Source organism: Falco punctatus (genome assembly GCF_963210335.1).
Source record: "Falco punctatus genome assembly, chromosome: 13".
Classification (NCBI taxonomy): domain Eukaryota; kingdom Metazoa; phylum Chordata; class Aves; order Falconiformes; family Falconidae; genus Falco; species Falco punctatus.
Window position 1 is genome coordinate 14684850 of NC_137593.1, and position 18893 is coordinate 14703742.

The 18893-nt window shown below is 47.9% G+C and overlaps 1 protein-coding gene across 6 annotated transcripts in view; it reads right to left on the bottom strand.

Moving 5' to 3' along the window:
- The window catches only part of ATP13A3 (ATPase 13A3), a 61226-nt gene extending 52899 nt beyond the window's left edge, over positions 1-8327 (bottom strand). For 3 of the 6 annotated variants that reach the window (XR_013931783.1, XM_080410084.1, XM_080410079.1), the window contains exons 1-2: positions 8183-8327; positions 6845-6898 (exon numbers count right to left, since the gene is read on the bottom strand). Coding sequence is in view for 4 of the 6 variants with exons in the window: in XM_080410084.1 (XP_080266210.1) it covers positions 6845-6882 (38 nt within the window). In the remaining 2 variants the exon portion in view is untranslated. Of the gene's footprint in view, positions 1-7; positions 76-6844; positions 6899-8144 lie in introns of those variants that run through there. The other 3 variants (XM_080410082.1, XM_080410080.1, XM_080410081.1) reach the window with 3 other exon arrangements.
- Positions 8328-18893: the final 10566 nt, after the last annotated feature.

The window sequence follows — 18893 nt, forward strand, 5'->3', positions numbered from 1 at the left end:
TACGTACATTTACATGCCATAGAGTAAGGACACAAGCTGACAAGACCTTAAATTATTTCTCCTTGTGCTCTCCCGCTATAAAAGACATACAATTTGTGTGGTGAAACATTATGTGTGTTCCTACATTTTTCCCTATTTATTACTATAGTTAAGCTATTTCTGCTGGAAAAGACACAGTCATAAGAAAATGCCATTTATATCGCAGACAAAAAATAGAATCTGTAGATGTACTAATGAAACTTCAGAAGTCAGGACCCCGAGTACACTTCCAACCAATGAAGACTACATGATGGTGGCTTTCCAAGTGCTTCTGTTCACTCAGACACATTACATCTACCTCTGCTCCAAACACATGCCCTTCACTATGGGTTGCTCTCACCCAAGCACTGGTAACTGTCACTGCAGTACAATTGTACAGAACACAAATAGACAGAAGCTGTGTTTCAGCCGTACACTGTTGACATTTAAAACCTGCCTGTCCAAACTGGCGCCAACACCATTACTCCTTTTCACACAACAGATCTTCAATATTGCCAGTATTAAGGCTCAGTAGATTGCCTCCAGCCATAACACATGGCTATGATGCAGGAACGTAATGTCAAAGCCCTCTCTTGAAACACTAAACTTTTTTGTGGTCCTTGCCAAATGGACCAAATGAAGATAGGTTTAATCCAAAGAATGCACTCTGCAAGACTGCACATTTGAAAGCCCTTTTATGTTCCTGTTTGAATTAGCAGTTGGTCTGAAAAGAACTTTTGCTGTCTTGTCAGATCTGGAGTACTGCTATAGTGACAGAAGCACCAGTTTTAGACAGCAGCACCCTCAGCCAAAGACTGCTCAAGCCAATGGAACAATCCTTTGAATTCACTGGGCTTCAGATCAAGCCTTCACAACTTAGTGACAATGGCATATATGTAAGATTCCTCCACTCCTCTTAAGACAAAGACAGATCCCTTGTTTGAAAAACAGAGGTAAGAAAAACTATCCTGCTGAGAGAAAAAAAATCTCTAGCAATTCAACAGTAAGAGGACTTTTGGGGATATTCATATGTACCGAAAAGTTACACAGTTCAGTAACTACTATTACAATGTGACACTAAAGTCAGGCAGGTAATGCAACATAACTGCCAACACACGGTACAATCTCCACATTAGAAGCCAACCCTTACCTACGTCACTGAACTTTCAGCTCCTGCTATCTACTGCTGCATTGAACACATCCTCCAGAAGATAAGCTCTTGCTACTGACGTTAAACACTGTGGCAGATCTAAAGGCCAGGGTTCACAAGGGTAACTGTATTTTTCTTCCCTGAGTTGGAGACATGGTTTGACAGCAAAATGCACTGGATTAATTTAAAAGTTTCTGCACATTCCAGTTATCTTACAAATCTATCGCTGAAATAGAGGGAATAGTTGGATCCTTTGTTTTGTCATGCAGTCTACTGCAGACAATCAAAAGCAATTACAAATGTGCACAAAAATCATGACATATAGAATAACAGCATGTCTATACTCACAGCTGGACTTTCCCACTTCGAAATCTGTCCATCCTCACTTAGACACCCTGTACTGGTGAATATACCAAAGCATATGTCCTTCAAAAAGGATCTTCAAAGTCAAAAATGGGCTTCGTGTAAGTATGAAGCAGAAGCATTAGGATTACCACCTGAGCCTAAAGCAGTAATCTGAAGCTACTATGGGTATTAAAATGATTGAAAGTTCCTCAGCATTCTGCTACGCTGAAGTTACGCACACACACATTGCTGTCCTGTGGGTTTACATGGAGGTTTAAACCAACACGACAGTGCAAGAAAACTTGCTCCATTTGCAAGAGGCAGCATCCTTGAGAAGACAGCAACATCCAGAACACCGTATGTTTCCAAACCAATACAAACAGCACGGTCTGGCCATTTGAACCTGTGCAAGGTCTAAACTCATATTATATGACCAAGCAATGGACAAAGAACCCTGTGTATGTCTTCCTCAGCCCCAACTTCACACAAACTAAAACTAGAATCCTATAAAATGAGATGAAGGGGACATCAATTACCCAACCTAAACCAACTATACCAGTCTTTCTCAACAAACGAACTTGTTATTCATTGCCACCAATAAAAGACTTTTTAAAGTACCGTTTTTACTGTGCAAAAGTTAAAAGCCTAATTGGTGTTTTCCTTGATGAAACTTAATCCCATTTCAAGCTGCCCATCACGGTCATTGAAAATAGCATTTCCTTCTTACGAATCTTTTAAATATTTGAAATGTCTTACATTCCCCTTAACCTCCTCATCTCTTGCCAAAATAACTCAGATTTTCTTCCATCTTTATGAAGTTGTTTCCTCGAACTCTGATCATTTGCATTTCTCTCCTCTGAACTCTTTCCAAGTGGTCCAAATTCTTCTTGAATTTTGGCACCCAAACTGATGCTGTCTGCACATTGAGAGTATACCAACAGCAAATAAAGCCAACGGATTTAAACTTGACATCTCACAGACAATACTGCCATTTAAACATCCCAGTAAGATATTTGCCTCTTCTGCAAACAGCATGACACTGACTCACGTTCAACTTGTGATCCAGTACACCCCCAGGTCCTTTTTGTAGTACCTAACCTCACCCTGCATTTGCACAGCTGATAATTCCTGCTGCAGTGCAGTACTCTGCATTTGTCCCATCCTGGTTTTCAGGTCATTTTGAACTCTCATAATATCCTCCAACACATAGTCCCTGGGAATTTAATAAGCACATTTAATCTGCCAGTTGACTGATGCTTTCATTAAAGGCAACCGTACCCAGGACAGAACCCTTCAACACAACCTCTCATTTCAACACTAAATCATTAATTACTGTTCTCCAAATAGGATCATCTACCCAATTTTGCATGTCTCCTAGACTGCTTTCCCCAGATCATGTCTTCATTTACTTACAAGGCCATTAAAATGTGGAAAACCTTATTACATTAATCAATCAGGAGACAAGACCTCCACTGCTTGTGCCATAGCCACAAAGCCTTCTGCTCTTCAGTAAAGATATATTAGACTTTGGACACAATTAGTTTTCCCACAAATCAGTTTATGCTGTTACTCTTCTCATAGTTATCTTCCAAACACTTGAAAATAGAACGTTTGCTTATTAATGTCAACTGATAGAAAAAACTGAGATGAAGTGAACTACCAGACTTCAACTCCTCTTCCTCAGCTCTCTTCCATTATAATTCTCTGAAGACTCATTCTTTCCCAGTCTTCTAGTACTTCTGAGTATTTCCAGATAATATTTTTGCATTTTTTGAGCTGCTTTGACAACTGTACAGTGAAGCTTATCAGGGCCAGCTGATGCAGAAACATCTAATGGAAGCACACTCTAGTGTAAAATATTACCTTATCACAAGTATCAATAAGATTAAGCACCTGCATGACACTGTCTTAGAGAACACAAGCAAAATAGGCACTGAGCGCTTTAAATGTTCTGCATCTTTCGTAGATACATATGTTCTCCACTGAATCAAGAAAGACATTTCCCAATCTTCCTCCTGCTATTAACATACCTCTACAGGAACCTTGCTAGCTTTTATGCCTCTTGCTAGTTGCAATTCCATTTGCACTTTGGCCTTTCCAATATCTACCACTACTATTCGTTTATACATGTTCTTCGTAACATGACTTATTTTCATGCTCTACATGTATTTTTTTTCTTGCATCCAAAGTCAGTAAAAGCTCATAACATAAGTTGGTCTTACAACTTTATTTATCAAAATCCTTCCCATTTTGCTGTTCTGTCTCCTACCATTTATAAGGATCATGAGCTCTGATATCACAGCCATTGCCATTTATCACCTTTCATTTTGGCATCCTCTAGCTAGAATAAAATCTCAAGGAGTGGCCATTTTTGTTGCTATATGTACTTTCTAAACTGAAAATGTCACCATCACATAAATTTGTAAAAGGTCAAAAAATGAAGAGTTAAGTATTTTGATTTTGAAGGATGGTCTTTTGGTTTTAAATACCACATAAAAACTCAATCCAACTAAGTAGTCATGAACCTGCGAACACTTCCAGTACCTGGTCCTCTTCCAAAGGGCTGCTTTAAGATGAACAACGCAAAGCCAACATTCTAAGAAACCAGAACCACAAAAAAGGGCTAAATCCTTTCAAATGAAAATTACACCATGAAAAAATGAAAATACAGAATGAATGCAAAACACAGCTAATTCTGGTAGGACTGATAGGATTATGAACACAACTGACACTGCACCACTTCAGAGCAAGCAACTAGACTTCACAGCCATGGAGATCCCATCCCAATACCAGTCCATGCACAGTGCTCTGTGTAGATGGTGCTGAAGTTATGCATTTTAGAAAAGGAGCAGCAAGATACAGCACTGAGGATTTTTTGCAGATCACATCCATAACTCCTGAACAGTAACTGTGAATCATGCATCCTTTTTTATTTGTCTGCTTTTCAGCTACTGAAGATTAAAGTTTACAGTCTTATTTCAAACAGGAATAAAGGTGTCAGATTTGAGGCTATAATGCAACTACAGTTTACTACAAACTGAACTTTTGTTCTCTGCTGAGCAGATTATTTAACAAAGGAAGTAGCTTTTTTATGAATGAAAACTATTTTTAGCTTATTGTGTAATGGTGACAGGGAAACACTTTAGCATTACTGTTATTTAAAATATTTTTTTTTAACGTCAAATTGAGAAATCAGGATTTTCAAACTAGGATTTTTTTTGTACAAACTCTCACATGCTAAACGTAACCAGATCCAAACACTAGTCAGAATATTGGGGGGTTTTTCACCACTAAAAAAACACAGAACCTACTAATTGGCACAATACCGTGCCTACAGACCCAAAGTAGGTTGGGCCACAGTAGATTTCATGCTGCAGAGTCCAGTAAGCCCTGCCCAAAGCAGCATGCACTTAAATACACACTCAGTTCTCCAATGCAGGTCTTTAAGCCATTCAAAAGGTGAGTCTAAACATACACTGCAGAAGCACAGATTTTTACATTACACCAATACTGTTTGGGCACTCAGAAAATTAAAACTAAGGAAGCCCTTTTTTCTAATTTCCAAAACTCAGTTTTAGAAGAATTAACTAAAGGATTTTGTTTCACAAGGTATTAAAGGAATGAAACCTCTTCCCTCCGTGCCAGCTACCATCAGGTTCATACCAGACAGACGTTTAATAAGCAAAGTGTTAAGAACAGTTGTCCCTGGCCTGCTGTTAAAGATGCTTAAGCGTATCACTCAACTTGGACATTTTTCACACGAGAAGTACCAATCCCTGCAACAGACCTTGGACAAGCTAAATGAAAGTTGGTACCTTACAGATACAAAGCAAACAGTATCTTAAGGTTTCCAGAAAAAGGAACAAGGGTGCAGTGGTTAAGATGCTTGACAAAAACCTGGTCTTTCCATGTCAGTTCCCAGTTCTAGTACAGATTTCCCCTATATTTGGGCAACCCACTTGGACCTGGCTTTAACAATAAAAAGGTATTTTACTCCCACAGAATAAACTGAATTTGTCTGCATACCACTGAAATTGTCTGTCTTGTTGACTGTTTTATACTCCACACAGAACACAGCGAGGATACTACGTCCTCGAGGCAAGTAAGAAAAATTAATCTGAGGGCTCTATGTCAATACATTATTTTAAAAAAGAAATTTAAAAAGTACTTATTAGGACCACAGCAAAACAGTTTGTCTGACGTACCATGCCTGTCACATGGCACACCAGCAGAAGAGAACTGAATCATAAAGTTTCTCAATCATACTCAGCTAACATGATGCAACTTCCCTCCTTGCTAGGCAGCCCCCACACTCCCTTGCCAGGCACTGCAAGCTGTCTGAGCAAGTAGCTAGGACCTTTCATCCCTTGACCTCCAAGTTAGGGATGAATTACTGCCTGCCCAAGTTATCAAGCCCTCCCTAGAGGAGAAAGGGATGATTCAAAAAGAAATACAGGAATAGCCACCCGATTCTAGAAGACAACAAAAAATTTAAGGGATGAGAGCACAATGAGCTCAATGTCTAGAGAGCGCTACTGGAAGATACTACGTGGAGCACCTAGAACAGCACTGCTGCTCCTGGGAGGCAGTCAGGAAGGCAGTAGCTGCTGTCCAGCAGCTCTGCTGGAGACAAGTCTGTAGAATTGCTCAGATCACTTTCACTGCTTTATCCTCCTTCTGGCATGGACAGTCAGCTTTGGCCAAAACCAAGGTTTACAAGATCTCTCTTACCCATTTTCTGAAGCACTACGTATCTCCTAGCTCACCCAGGCGCTCACACTGGAACACTCCATGCTGCCACAAGCCAGTGTTCTCCCTCACAGGTGACTACACCAACAATGCATGACATTTTTCTTTTACCAAGCCACCTTAATGATATGCTTCTTAGAAGTCAGGAGAGTTAAGCTAGTACCAATAAATTTCCAAGTCAACTATACAGTTCGAAGTTTACATAGTACATCTTCTTTAAACTTTGTAAAACTGCATTTGTAATTAGCCAACAAGAAAGAGCTGCTTACAAAACCAGCAGTATGTAGCCCTTACTGTCACGCTGCACACCAAGACAAGCATTTCCTCAGTGTATATGCAGTAAAGATCCATTGCTGTCACCCGTGACACTGCCGTGTGGACACTAAGTTTATGAGGGCCTAACTCACATCATAGAGTATATTTAAATAATGCCAAAAAAAGACGTTTCTCCACAGGCTCAAGAAAATCAGTATTCTACAGGAGACACCAGTGTTGTACAAAAGTCAGCTTTAGTTTAATAAAAGGTAAAAGTAGCAACTCTTTCAGGTATGATGGAGCTGATGGCAGAAAAATATAGCTAACCTGTCTGAAGAGCCAGTGTGTGGACAAATCTCATACATGCAACGGTTGAGTCACCTACAATAAAATAAAAAACAATACAGTCAGAGGAATGAATAGGCTAAATGGAACTTAAGAAAGTACCGTACAGTTCCAGTGAGTGCCTACAGCAAAGAAAACACGTTAATGAATGCTAAAACTGGACAAAATTCTGAGCAAGCTCAGATGGGAGAGGAAGCAGTCAGTCAGTGTGGCCAGACTACTGTCAGCGCTCATGTCAGACCAGTTTAGAGTTAACCATCCTCACTGCTGAAGGCTGCACTACCTCAGCTGACGGAGGCAACGGCTTCTTGAAGGGCTCCAAAAGCATCCTCCAAGCACAGCGCCTGCAGGGATACACAGATCCTGGCAGGCAAGCCACAGCACTGGTGGCAGCAGCAAGCTTTTAGAGCCAACACTGCAGACAGTCAAATTGTTCTCATTCACCTTAGGTATCCATGCAGTTTTAAAAACTGCCTTGTCAATTCCGCTGCAGTTCTCCGCGTTTAATTCACCTAACGGTTGTTTATCCCTGAACAAACGTAAACGGGCCTCCCCTCGGGGATGACGCAGTGGCTGTCAGCGGTGCTTGCGGTGCGAGGTCACCATCTGCACAGCTCGGCTGACAGAGGAGCGCCGTGCAGCCCGGCAGCAGCAGCACCGCGCACCGACTCCTCTGCTGAGCGATGAGCGAGACGCACCGCGCCCGCGTCCCGCACTGCGCGGGGAAACTTTTTCCGTGGCCCGGGATCGCCAGCGCGTCCCACCGACCTGCACCACAGCGCACGCCGCAGCCAGAGCCCGCCGGCAGCGCGGAGCGCCGGGCAGCGCAGGCGGAAGCAGCGCGGCCGCCCCTCTGCCCCAGCGCTGGCGGTGCCGCCGGGACCGCGGGGCAGCCCCGGGGGCAGCCGGGCGCTGCTGGCGCGAAGCCGAGGGGCGGGAACGGGGCCGGGGGGGGGGGGAAACCGCCGGGCCGCTGGGCGGGCGCCGCACGTGTGCGCAGACCGGCGGCCAGGAGACCTCGGGCGGCCGCGCACACGGCCGCAGCCGCACGCCCACCCCTCCCCCGGCCGCGGGAGCAGCGCGGGGGCCGCTACTGTCGGCGGCGGCCCCGCCACGACCTCCGCGCCCGAGCCGGGCCGCCCCGCGGGGGGCTGCCGCGGGCTGAGGGGCGCCCGGCGCGGCTGAAGGGCGCTGCGGGCGGGCGGCCGCGCCGAGCCCGAGGGGGCTGCGGGTGCCGCTGTGGCCCGGCCCGGCCCGGCGCGGCCCGCGGACCCTCCCTCACCTGCCGGGCCGGGCCCGCCGCCCCGCGGCCCCACTCACCGGCGGCGCCCTCAGCTGAGCCCCATGCCGGCGGGGCGGGCGCGGGACCGGAGCGGGACCGGCTCTCCCCCGCCCCACCCCGCCCGCCCGGCGGCGCGCCCGCGGCTGCCTCGTGAGGCGCGACCCGATCCGCCGCCAACCGGCTCCACGCGCCGGCCGACTGGGCGGGGGCAGGGAGGGGCGCGGAAGTGACGCTACGGGGACACGCCCCCGCCCCGCCCCGCGCGTCACGCGCCGGAAGAGCGGGGTGCCGCGCGGCTCCGAGGCGGGGAGGGGCCGGTGGAGGGGCGGGGCCTCACCGGGAGGGGCGGGGCCTGGGCAGGGGCGCGGGCCCTTGGGGGCGCGGTGGGGCAGGACAGGGGCTGCCGGGGGCGGCGGGGCCCGGGGAGGCGCTTTTGGGCGGGACGGGGGGCAGCGCCGCGCGGGGCACCGGGCCGAGTTCGCACCGTGGTGGGCTGACAGGCCGCCCCGGCACCGGAGGAGCAGGCGGCTGTGTAACCGCGTGTGACCCTGCAGGTGTTCCGCGGTGGTGAGAGAGGGCGGGGGTCGGCTCACGGACACCCCCGTGAGAGCTCCCTCACAGCCCCCAGCTCCACTGCGGGACACAACCCAGTCCCCCCAGTTTAAGAAAGCCAGTGGGTCACTGGGCTCCTCTTCCCTCAGCCCAACAGGAGGGCCAAGGGCCCTTCCCATGCCCCTCCGCCCAATATACACCTGCTTTTAGTAACCCACCTCCGCTTCCGTGTGCGGCCTTTGCCACCCGCCCGCGATGACGGTGTCCAGGGAACGCGTCGTGCCCAGCTGCCCGTTTGCCTCCTGGGCAGCCCCCTCCCGTGCCACTGCTGTCCATGCTGCGCTCAGCTGGGACCTGACGGCCCACTCCACCCCTTCCCGATTTGCACGTCTCTCCAGACACCACATCAGGAATTACTTTTACTACTTCCAGGTAACATATAAAGATCATAAATATTGTCAGGGCAAGAAGGGACACCCGCGTGACTTCACTAAACATACCCTCAGGTGGGTGATGGGTTGTTTTCAGATGCACCAGTTAAAGATTTGAAGAGCACTGTAAACTGTTCAGGGGATCTGTAAACCACAATAGGGTCTATATTTATTTTGACATAGCCGTATTTTTTTCCCAGCAGTTCTCCATTGCAGATTAAGGGAGCCGTTGACGGTTACGTCTCATTGCGTGCAACCCCAGCAGTGACCAAACAAGGGCCACATCCACCTGGCAGTGCATCCCATCACCCCAGCAGCGTGCTCAACTTCCCTTGCCGGTTCCAGTGACCCCACAGCTCCAGGGTGAGTCAGCCCAGCACAGGGATCCAGCAGGAAACTCTGCCAATAATCAAAAGAAAAGGCATAGTTTTTTGTTAGCCCAGGGAGTTGAACTGATTCACTGGGCAGACATGTGACTACTATGTAAGGGAATGAGAGGAAAAGAAAAGGAGAAACAAAACTGCCCCTTTTTGGCAGCCACCCACAGATCAGGCATAATACTGAGCTGCTCTGACTCAAATCAGAACGGTTGCCCCCCTCTACTCAAAAACAATAAAAATTAAAACCATCTATTTTCTGTTAATGCATTAACTCTGGTACTGTCACAGTTCAATTCTGTGTTGATTGCATGCTTCATCGGCCTCCTTACCGCTTTTGCCAAAGCTTTGGTTCCCGCTTACCTGGGACACATCAGTTACTGGCACGTGTGTAATGATTCAACAGTTACTTCCCCTGATTCTCTGGAAATTCAGTGATGCAGTATTTGCTAAGAAGTCAGTACTATGGGTTTGGTGATCTCAGGCAGCTGTTAAGAAGACTTTCGCATGTAATTTTTAAAGATGAGCATTAACCAGTCGTTTTCATTCACTCTGGCTACACATGGAAAACAGAAATACCTTCATGTCCTCTTCCAAATGAAGAACAGAAAAAATTACTGAATAATTTCAGCTTTTTTTTTTCCACTGAATTGTTGCTGTCTTTGTCTAACATCCAACCTAAATCACTGGTACAATTTTCTTTGTATCTCAAGGAAATACCACTGCATGGTGATCAATGGTATTGGCCATATATGTATTTTCATTGAATTTCATTCATTACCCTTGTTTGCAAACTGTTGATCTACCCATTGCTAACAGCTTGCCGAATTTCCACCTGTATATGTCTTTATGTTGCCTATACCTCCTCTTCCAAGCAGGATGTTTTGTTTCATTTTAAAACCAGAAAAGCCTCCTTTGGTGACATTGAAATTAAGAGCATTTGAGTCATCTAGTAACACATTGGTGAAGAACTCCCCCAATTTCCATTTGGATCACACTGAAGTATTTCCTCAGACTGGCTTTTGCTCGTAACTGCTTTTAGCCTTGCAAACTTGGCGACAGTGTCCCCAGCAGAGTCAGGGGGATTCAAATGAGTACCATTCCACCTGGATATTGGTGGAAAGAGAACAGAGGCAAAACAAGCAGCAGACACCCATACAGACCTAGAAACATGACTATGAGGAGAAGCCAAGGAGGAGCTTTTTTTTTTTTTTGGACTAAGCATTGATTGGTAAAAAGAGCCTACCATATGACTCAAAGGAAAAATATTACTAAGTTATTAGCGCTATTAAACAGAAGCTCTTATTCTGTCATTCCCTATTAGTAAAAAGAGTAAAATTATTTGCTTTGATACATATATTTCTATGTTCTTCATCAAAATTCCTTTAGTCATTTTCAATTAAAGATTCATTTCTCATCAGATTTTTCAACCCATTGCATATTCTGATGTATTATCTTTATCCCCATTAGAAGGTTTCCCTTAACACCTAATTGGTTTTCTTTTTCAGTTGCTGGCAAATTTGAACTCATTTATGGCTTCACAAACCTCAAACCGTGCAGGCTTTTATAATTCAGAGATTAATTTTGTGGTTGGCACGTTCCCTCCACCCATCTCCTTAAGCTCTTTCTCAGCTGCTTTCCAGCTCTCTTGGCATCAGTCTGGTTTGTACGGCTGGAAGTGCCTGGCAACCTCCACTCTCCTGCAGCATCACTGGCTGCAGCTTCCCTAGGTAAAGGATGGGTCACAGGGAATCAGGAGTTATTTCTAAGTATATACCTAGAAATCATGGCATTCAGTGCTTTTAAAGCATCAGGTGTTGAACATGGTAGAAACAAGAAGAGAATCAACAGCTTTTCTCTGTTCAGTTCACCTTAATGAGACTGGTTAACAAGAGGAAATGAGCCAGAACACACAATCCAGCACTGTCACCACTTCTGGAAACGTAACAGCCATTCACAGCCAGTGTAATTCCTTGAGACTTTGCTCAGTAATGCAGGGGCAGGCAAGCGGCTTGAGGACAGAAGGAGCACTAAGTCCTACAGCCTTTCTAAACAGGCTTCCCATGACTGTTTTGATTTCAGTTACATATATTCCACTTGAACCTGAGCTGGGTACAAGCACCACGATAAAACTTACCAGGTCCTTTACAATCTTCTGTGACTAGAACACGTGACATTTCTCAATTGCTTCCCTCCCACCACCTTTTCCTCAGTGTCGAGGGTGTACAGTGTTTTCCATGTCCAGCTTTGCCCCACCAAACCCTGCACTCTCCCAGGCCCTCACAGCACAGACGTGCTAAACGATGCTCATTAGGAGTACAGCATTTAGTGAGTCTTAGGCTGACTAATCACATTTTATGTGCTTTCCCAGTCCAACTGTATGCACTGTTACATCTCATCTTAAACTGTAGCTCCTCAAGGCAGAGACCAGCTTTCTTACCTGTTGTATATTACCTAGCTGATGGGGGCCAAGGATTTTACATGCTTTGGCAGTAAACAGCATAAATATTTTGCTTTAAGAACATTTGCAAAGTTTTTCTCCTTTGCACATGATTTCTAAATCAGCCAGGACAAGAAACTATCTGGAGATCACATTTGTGTACAACATCCATCATGTGCCAAAACTAAGATAACCAAGTAGTAAAGAAAATAAATCAAAACCTACTGTTTATTTATTCAGTCTCTTTAATGTGTCTATATTAGCATGTTCCACCCTGCCTTTTCTGGTAGGGCTGTATAAATATGTGCATAGCTCAGAGGAGGTTATGGGACCCCACCTCCACAGTGCACAGGCACCCAGCTGGCCACATGTGATCCCAGATGCTGCAAGCATGCCTCTGCTAGCCCTGAGCCACCCAGCCCTCTCTGGGGACAGTGGTGGGGCTGGCCTCCTGTGGGATACCTCTGGCCCTGTTTGTTTGACTTTCCTGGAAAGAGATGCTTAGGGGATGAATTCCCTCTGGACCATTCTATCTAATCCCCATACATCCTTAGCCAAATAAAAAAAAAGCCTTATAAGAAAAGGGGCTGAGAGTGGGTAAGGCTCCATGCTTTCCCTGAGTCACTGAGGGGAAGGAATTAGCTGTGGGTGCATGTGACATTCCTTCTCTCACCTTTATTTTTCCCTGACCTCAGTTGCTTGCAGGCTCTGCCAGCTGAGATTTTCAAGTTCAGCAGGTTGGCAACAGCAATGGCACCACTGCCGCGCTGGGCCCTGGGATGTGGGCATGGGATCTGCCCGAGAACATCTGACCTGAACTGACTGCCAGGGCTTGTGGATGCACAAACAGGTATACGGCGCCCCGTGAAATGGTGGTTAGCAATCTGCAGTTACAGTTTCACTCTTCAAGAAGATGATTCACATGCAGTTGAAAGCCACAAGACTTTAAAAGTCTCCTTTGAAAGCTTCTTAAACTACTTTGGCAAGCCTGAGTTGTTAAACAATTTATTATCACTTCTCTGCCAGAAGAGCTTGTGAAACAGCTTAAAGAGCAAATTGTACAAAGCACCCAAGATTGTCACAGATGAAGCCTCTCTTTTCTCTTGTGCCACCCAATCCTTTTTCCCCCCTTTCCCCAGACACCCAGTTCTTTTTGGTTTAAAATAGCCTGGCTAGTTATTTCCATTACCACAGCAGCATATCTAATAAATCACATGCCTTCAGCAGCAGGCAGAGTGAAAGGGGAATTCATTGCTCCATTTACTCAAACAAGATCTTAAATAGTCACTTCTTATAGTAGATGGAATAAATAATACTGTGCTTTCCCATTCCTCTCGCTAGCCCCATGACTGCCATGAGAAGCAGTAAAGGAGGTCACGCCTGTCTCCAGGTTACTTCTCAGGCCCTTTGAAGACTATTCCCTCCCCAGAAGTTACCATCCCCTCTCCTCTCCCAGCTCCCGGCTGCCACAAAGCCATAAATGAATCACTGTGCAGCTACTTGGCACGTCCTTTTCATTGGTATTTGTCCCTTTTCCACCTCCTCTCTTTATTTTAAGTAATGCAGAAGTCTTTCAGTCAATAGGACTGTCAGACTTTGCCTAGCCAGTATCATACCTAAAGAAAAGTGGGATCTCAGTGCCTTTACATGCTTCCATGCCTCCACATATTATTTCTTAACACTGCCATGCAGCACACACCCAAAAGCTCAGTGATGAATCATCTCCACCAAGGACACCAGTGTTGTCACATCCAGCCCTTGGGCCAGGTTGAAATCCTTGGACACCACATCAGCACTGGTGATGGTAACAGCAGAGCAAAGGCTGCCACACTACCAAGGAGGGCTGGGTTTGGTAGCAGTTGTCCAAGCCAGAGGGAAAAATTGCCAAGGGGACCCAGCAGGTACCTGCAAAGCTACTGACTTCACTGGGAAGTGTTCCAGTAGCGGGGGGACCTCCACCCATACCAATGGACAGCACAAACACAATACTAGGTAACCTATTTACAGCTAAATTACCCCAGGACAGCTAAGAAAAATAAAGCAACTATTTAAACAAAGCTAAAAGAACAAACATGCAGGCAAACCTTAAATGCTAGACTCTTGAGAAACCATCACTTCTACTTAGCAGAGTACAACTGGCAAAGGGCAAGTGATTGTGCATGTATCATTTGGCTGCAAGTAAGGAGACTGTGAAACAAATCTGCCTCTCTCTGCCCACCCAGCACAGAGGACAGATTCAAGCTCTCTGGCAGCTTTCCTAGCTGGAGAAGGAGATGTCCTCTCCAGCTGAAGAACGCACACACACCGCTAACGGACCTCACCATCTAGCAGCACGATGTTTTGATTTCATATTAGAATTGCTTGAAAATAGGGCCTTTAATACTTCTATTGTTGTACGTTTCTCCCTCAAAGTATGTTTAAAGGACTTAATCAGACTCATTTCCTTAATTTCAAGCATATCTCTGAAAACGTATTATCCCAGGCTGATGGCATCAAAGAGTGAATTAGGAATAAAGCCAAGTAAATTAAAACAAAGATATTTCCTTTCAGTTACCGTGCAGCCTTCACAGGCTGCAGAGCATTAGAGCTGCTGAAATACCACTGGCACATTCTTCAAGATCTGCAAATTAGTGCCTTGCTTTTATACCCTTGGCAAGAAGCGAGGATGCAATCTCCGTTACACTTAGCCCAACAAGGGCTGTGCTGTGATGAGCAGCTTTAGATTTGCAGCGCCGGAAAAATGTCTTTGAACTATTGCTGTTTGGGTTCCCAGTTTCCGAGACATATTTATCATAGCAAAGTTCCCCTATTGAACCAAGAAAAAAAACCATCACCAAAAAAACCACCCTGGATTTGATTTTTATAGCATATGCAATGCTTGTTTTCATCTTCTGCCCTTCAACATCAATTGCAGAGAGGCAGCAGATCTTGCACCCACCCTGGGCTAGGCTGAAGGTCCGAGCAGACCACCATCCTGACCATCTCTGACGGGAGTTGGCCCAGAGCAGGCGGGCATGCAGCAAGGAGCTGAGGTGCACTGAAACCCAGGGTGAGGGGACAGCTTGCGTACCCTCCCATCAGGGAATCAAACACTGATCTCCCTTTTACTGACGGGACTGCGACATGGGCAGGATGGGGGGGTATTTGGCATCTATGGCCTCTCCAGGGGGTTCATGACAGATTTAAAACCAAGATACTCCTCTTCTGCCAGGTTAAGGAACAACTCCGAAACCCTGCTGGAGACAGGACACAATTTTATCAGCATGGTCCAGGGCAGAGCAAGTAGAGTTACTGCTGAAGTGACTTATGCAACCTTGTTCTCACAGCAGCTCCTGGGAAACCGCCTGGCAGACCAGCCGTCGGTGCTGTTACAACAAAGCGGAGGGCTGGGAAGCCTTTCTTCTGCTTTGTGCTCTCAGGAGCAAGGCTGGACCATGCCTGCTTTCAGATAGCACAGGGGCCAGGGCCTGCGTGCCTCTCCTCTCCTTGGCACGGTGCCTTGGAGGAGGCTAGGCAGGTTACATTGTCTGGTCATTTGGCCCACCATCAGTCATCCTCATTAATAACTTTTTCATCTCTGTTATTTCAACTAAACAAGCAAAGTCCACAAGTTTATTACGGTCCGAGAAGCTACGCTTCTGCAACGCCCTCTGCCTCCCCATTTGCCCCGCAGACCGGCGTGCCCAGCCAGTGTGGCCCAGCACCAGCTGGAACAGAGTGGGAGCCAAATGTGCAAAGAACATCTTGTGCAAGAGCCAGAGAAGATCAGCTCACCCGCAAGACATTGAAAAGCAGTTTCTAGGCTGGGCAGAAAGCCTCGGGAACACAAGCAGCACAGCCTGGTAACCACAGAGCAACCAGGGGCAGGCAGCTCTGCACAAGGGACGCCCGCTGTTGGCCTTGGCTAGGGGTACCTGCACGCTGGGCTGTTGCGCACAGCAGCATCCAAAGGCTTGGCTTGGAGAAGCCCAGGGCTACCTGCCACGGAGCCCAGGCCTCCAGCTCTCCTCCCTTCCTGAGCTCCCCAAGCGAGGCAGGGGAGTGTCCCCAGCATAGCAGCCCAGTTCCCATAGGTCAGGGAGACTGGGTTTGTTGGTGGGCAGCAGCACCCCAGAACTCCAGGCAGGGTGGGCAGCAGGCAGAGCTGCACGGCAAGGAAGCCCCCAGGCTACAGCCAGTCCCACACAACAAGGTGCACAAACCAGCTTTACAAAACACGAGGAGATTGTGTTTGAGGCTCATTTTGCTTTCCTGAAGCGACAGGCTTTAGAAGTTACCTGCGTTTCCTTTGCCCCCTGCTTTCCAAGCTACGCTGCTCGGACCCCCTCCATCTCTCCAGCCTTTCCTCAGCAACAGCCAGACCTGCAGACTGCTGCAAAGAAGTCGGGGAAGGACAGTCACTTGCTGACAGAGGCCAGGGTTTTCTGTGCCTGGCCATAGTAGCACCTCGACAGGGCCCAGCAGTGCTGCAGCCTGACAGAAACAGGCAGCTCGGAGCTTTCTCCTTCCCCCAGCCACAGCAGAAGATGGGTTCTCCATGCTCTCCCTCCCATGGCTCAACAGGGTGACAGCTCCAAAGCCACTACTTCTAAAGAGCAGCTAATGTTGAACGAAAAGCTACTGGATCCATTCCACCATCCCTTGCCCTCTGGGGTCCTTTCTTTTGCATCTGTAAGATGTTAGCATAAGAAATGACTAATTACTTTTGCAGCTCCACCCTAACAAGCAAGCTCATCTGCCTCCTCAGGACAGGTCATGCCCTGACAACCACCTGGCTGTTTGATTGCTCCAGACACCTCACCTTCTGGGGCTCTGCAGACAGCTCAGGCTCCAGGGCATCAGGAGACCAAGTGGCTGCTGAGCAGCTATGGGGTGAAGAGCTTGCAAGCCCCAGCCCCTGGCTAAGCAAGCAGCAGCATGCTGGCTCTTGCTGGCTGAGAAACCCAAAGGCAGGACTGTGCAAGGAAGAAGGGTGCTTGCTTGGCAGCGTGTTCCACCTGCTCACACACGTGTGCAAAGAAATGCACCCATGTGCATGCACCTATGGACCACACTGGGGCTTCCTGCAGCCTTCCCACGTGCACGTGCTGATGGAGACCTCCCCCAAAGGGCTGTGTCCGTGGAGAGGATGTTCTTGGAGCCCTTGAGGGATTCATCCAAGACATGTGGCCACACTGCTCCAGCAGATGTGCCTGACACCCAGGGAGGTGGCTGGACCCTCCTTCCCTCCTATCCACAGCTATACAACCAGCAGAGATGAACGTCCCCCTTCAAGCCCACAGCAGGTGAGCTCAAGTCACCCCACGGAGCAGAAGACACCCAGCAAATGTAGTGGAACCACTGACCTGACCTGGTACCAGCCCTGTCCCTGGCCAGGCTGGTGACCTCAGCTGAGCACAGCATCCCCTGCACACCTCTCAGGAAAGGGGAGCTGAGGAGACAGATGTGGCTGCAGCCCCTCAGGAAAAGCCTCCTCCAAAGCTGCTCCCACTCAGAGCATTCCCACCCTGGCCATTGTTTTGGGAATGGCTGGAAAATGTCAGCAGGGCGCTGGGTGCGGGTGGGGGGTCAGGAAAAAGGAAAAACAGATGATTAGATTTTTTTTTTTAAATCGGCCAATAAATTATATTAACTTTTCCATTGACCTTTTGTCAGGTCACATTATCAGACTGGTGAATGTGGTTCACGAAGATAGTATTATACTTAGATTTCAAACTGTGCGGAAAGTGCATCCCAAGCAATACGCCAAAATGGAAACACTGGCTCCGCCGGAGGGGTGTGCTGCTCATTACCCTTCCAAGGAAGGCCAGATCCAGCACCTACAAATATTATATATATTATTAAAAAGGTCTGGTTCCCAGGGAGGCTGGGGGTTTCATAAGGACCAGCTTTGTCAGTGGTGCCGTTTACTGCTTTCTTCTTGAGATCGTGGTGGCACAGGAGCTGCCTGCGGAGGGACAGGCTTGCAGCAGGCAGCCGAGGTCACCCTCCCACCCATGCTCGGCCAGCAGCCACGGTGCAGCCATGCGTTGGCACAGGCAGCTTTCCTCAACCAGGGCATGAATACCAGCCTCACATCACGGTGCCACCTTTAGGATCAGCTAACGTTCAAAGCACGGGAGGGAAGAGGGTGCGTTGGGTGCCGTCAAGGGTAAGGGGGAGCACTGATGATCCCGGCTGCCCCAGCCTCAGGCAAGGCTTACAGAGTATTGGCAGCATTGTGCCACGTTTTATTGGCTCCGTACCATGAAGCCAAAAACCACAGCTCCTTCTCCAGCTGTGGCACCTTCCAGGCGTGCCAGGAGGGAGCATGCCAGCCCATGACAGGCAGGGTGACCTCGCTGCCCCCAGGGCTGTCCTGGTCCTCAGGGCTCAGAGAGCCACTCTGCCCCTTGGACTGTGGCTCTGGCACAGAGTCCTCTGCTCACTCCCTGCCAGCCCAGCAAGGCCAAAATTAGCCTCCCCTGAGTGTGTGCTGGGTAGAAGAGCCACAATTGTATCTCAGGAAAGCATTATTGTACTCCAAAAGCCCTATCTTATCAGGGAAAGGAAAATGGGACTTTGACAAATTGCCTCTGTCACAGCCGGGGTAAGCACATGATTTTCAGTAATCACCCACCCTGGCCGAAGCACTGCCACAGCCACTATTGTTCCCAGCGCTGTGCCGTGCGGGGTCCGGGCAGCCACGACCCCCCCCCCCCGAAAGCAAAAGAGCACACGGGCCCTGGCCACGCTCACTTTGGTTGCCTCCCGTACATTGTGTTTGCAGGTGGGGATGCAGCTGAAGTTAGATTGATCCCTTTATCAGGAGCCTTCAAGCGCTGATAAGGTGACATCACCCTGCTGGGAGCAGGGACTTGAACTCTTTTGCAAGGGGAGATGGTTATCAACGGGCTCTGGCAGGGCTGCACTCACTCTTCAGCCCCGCAGCTGGAAGCAGAGCCACCCT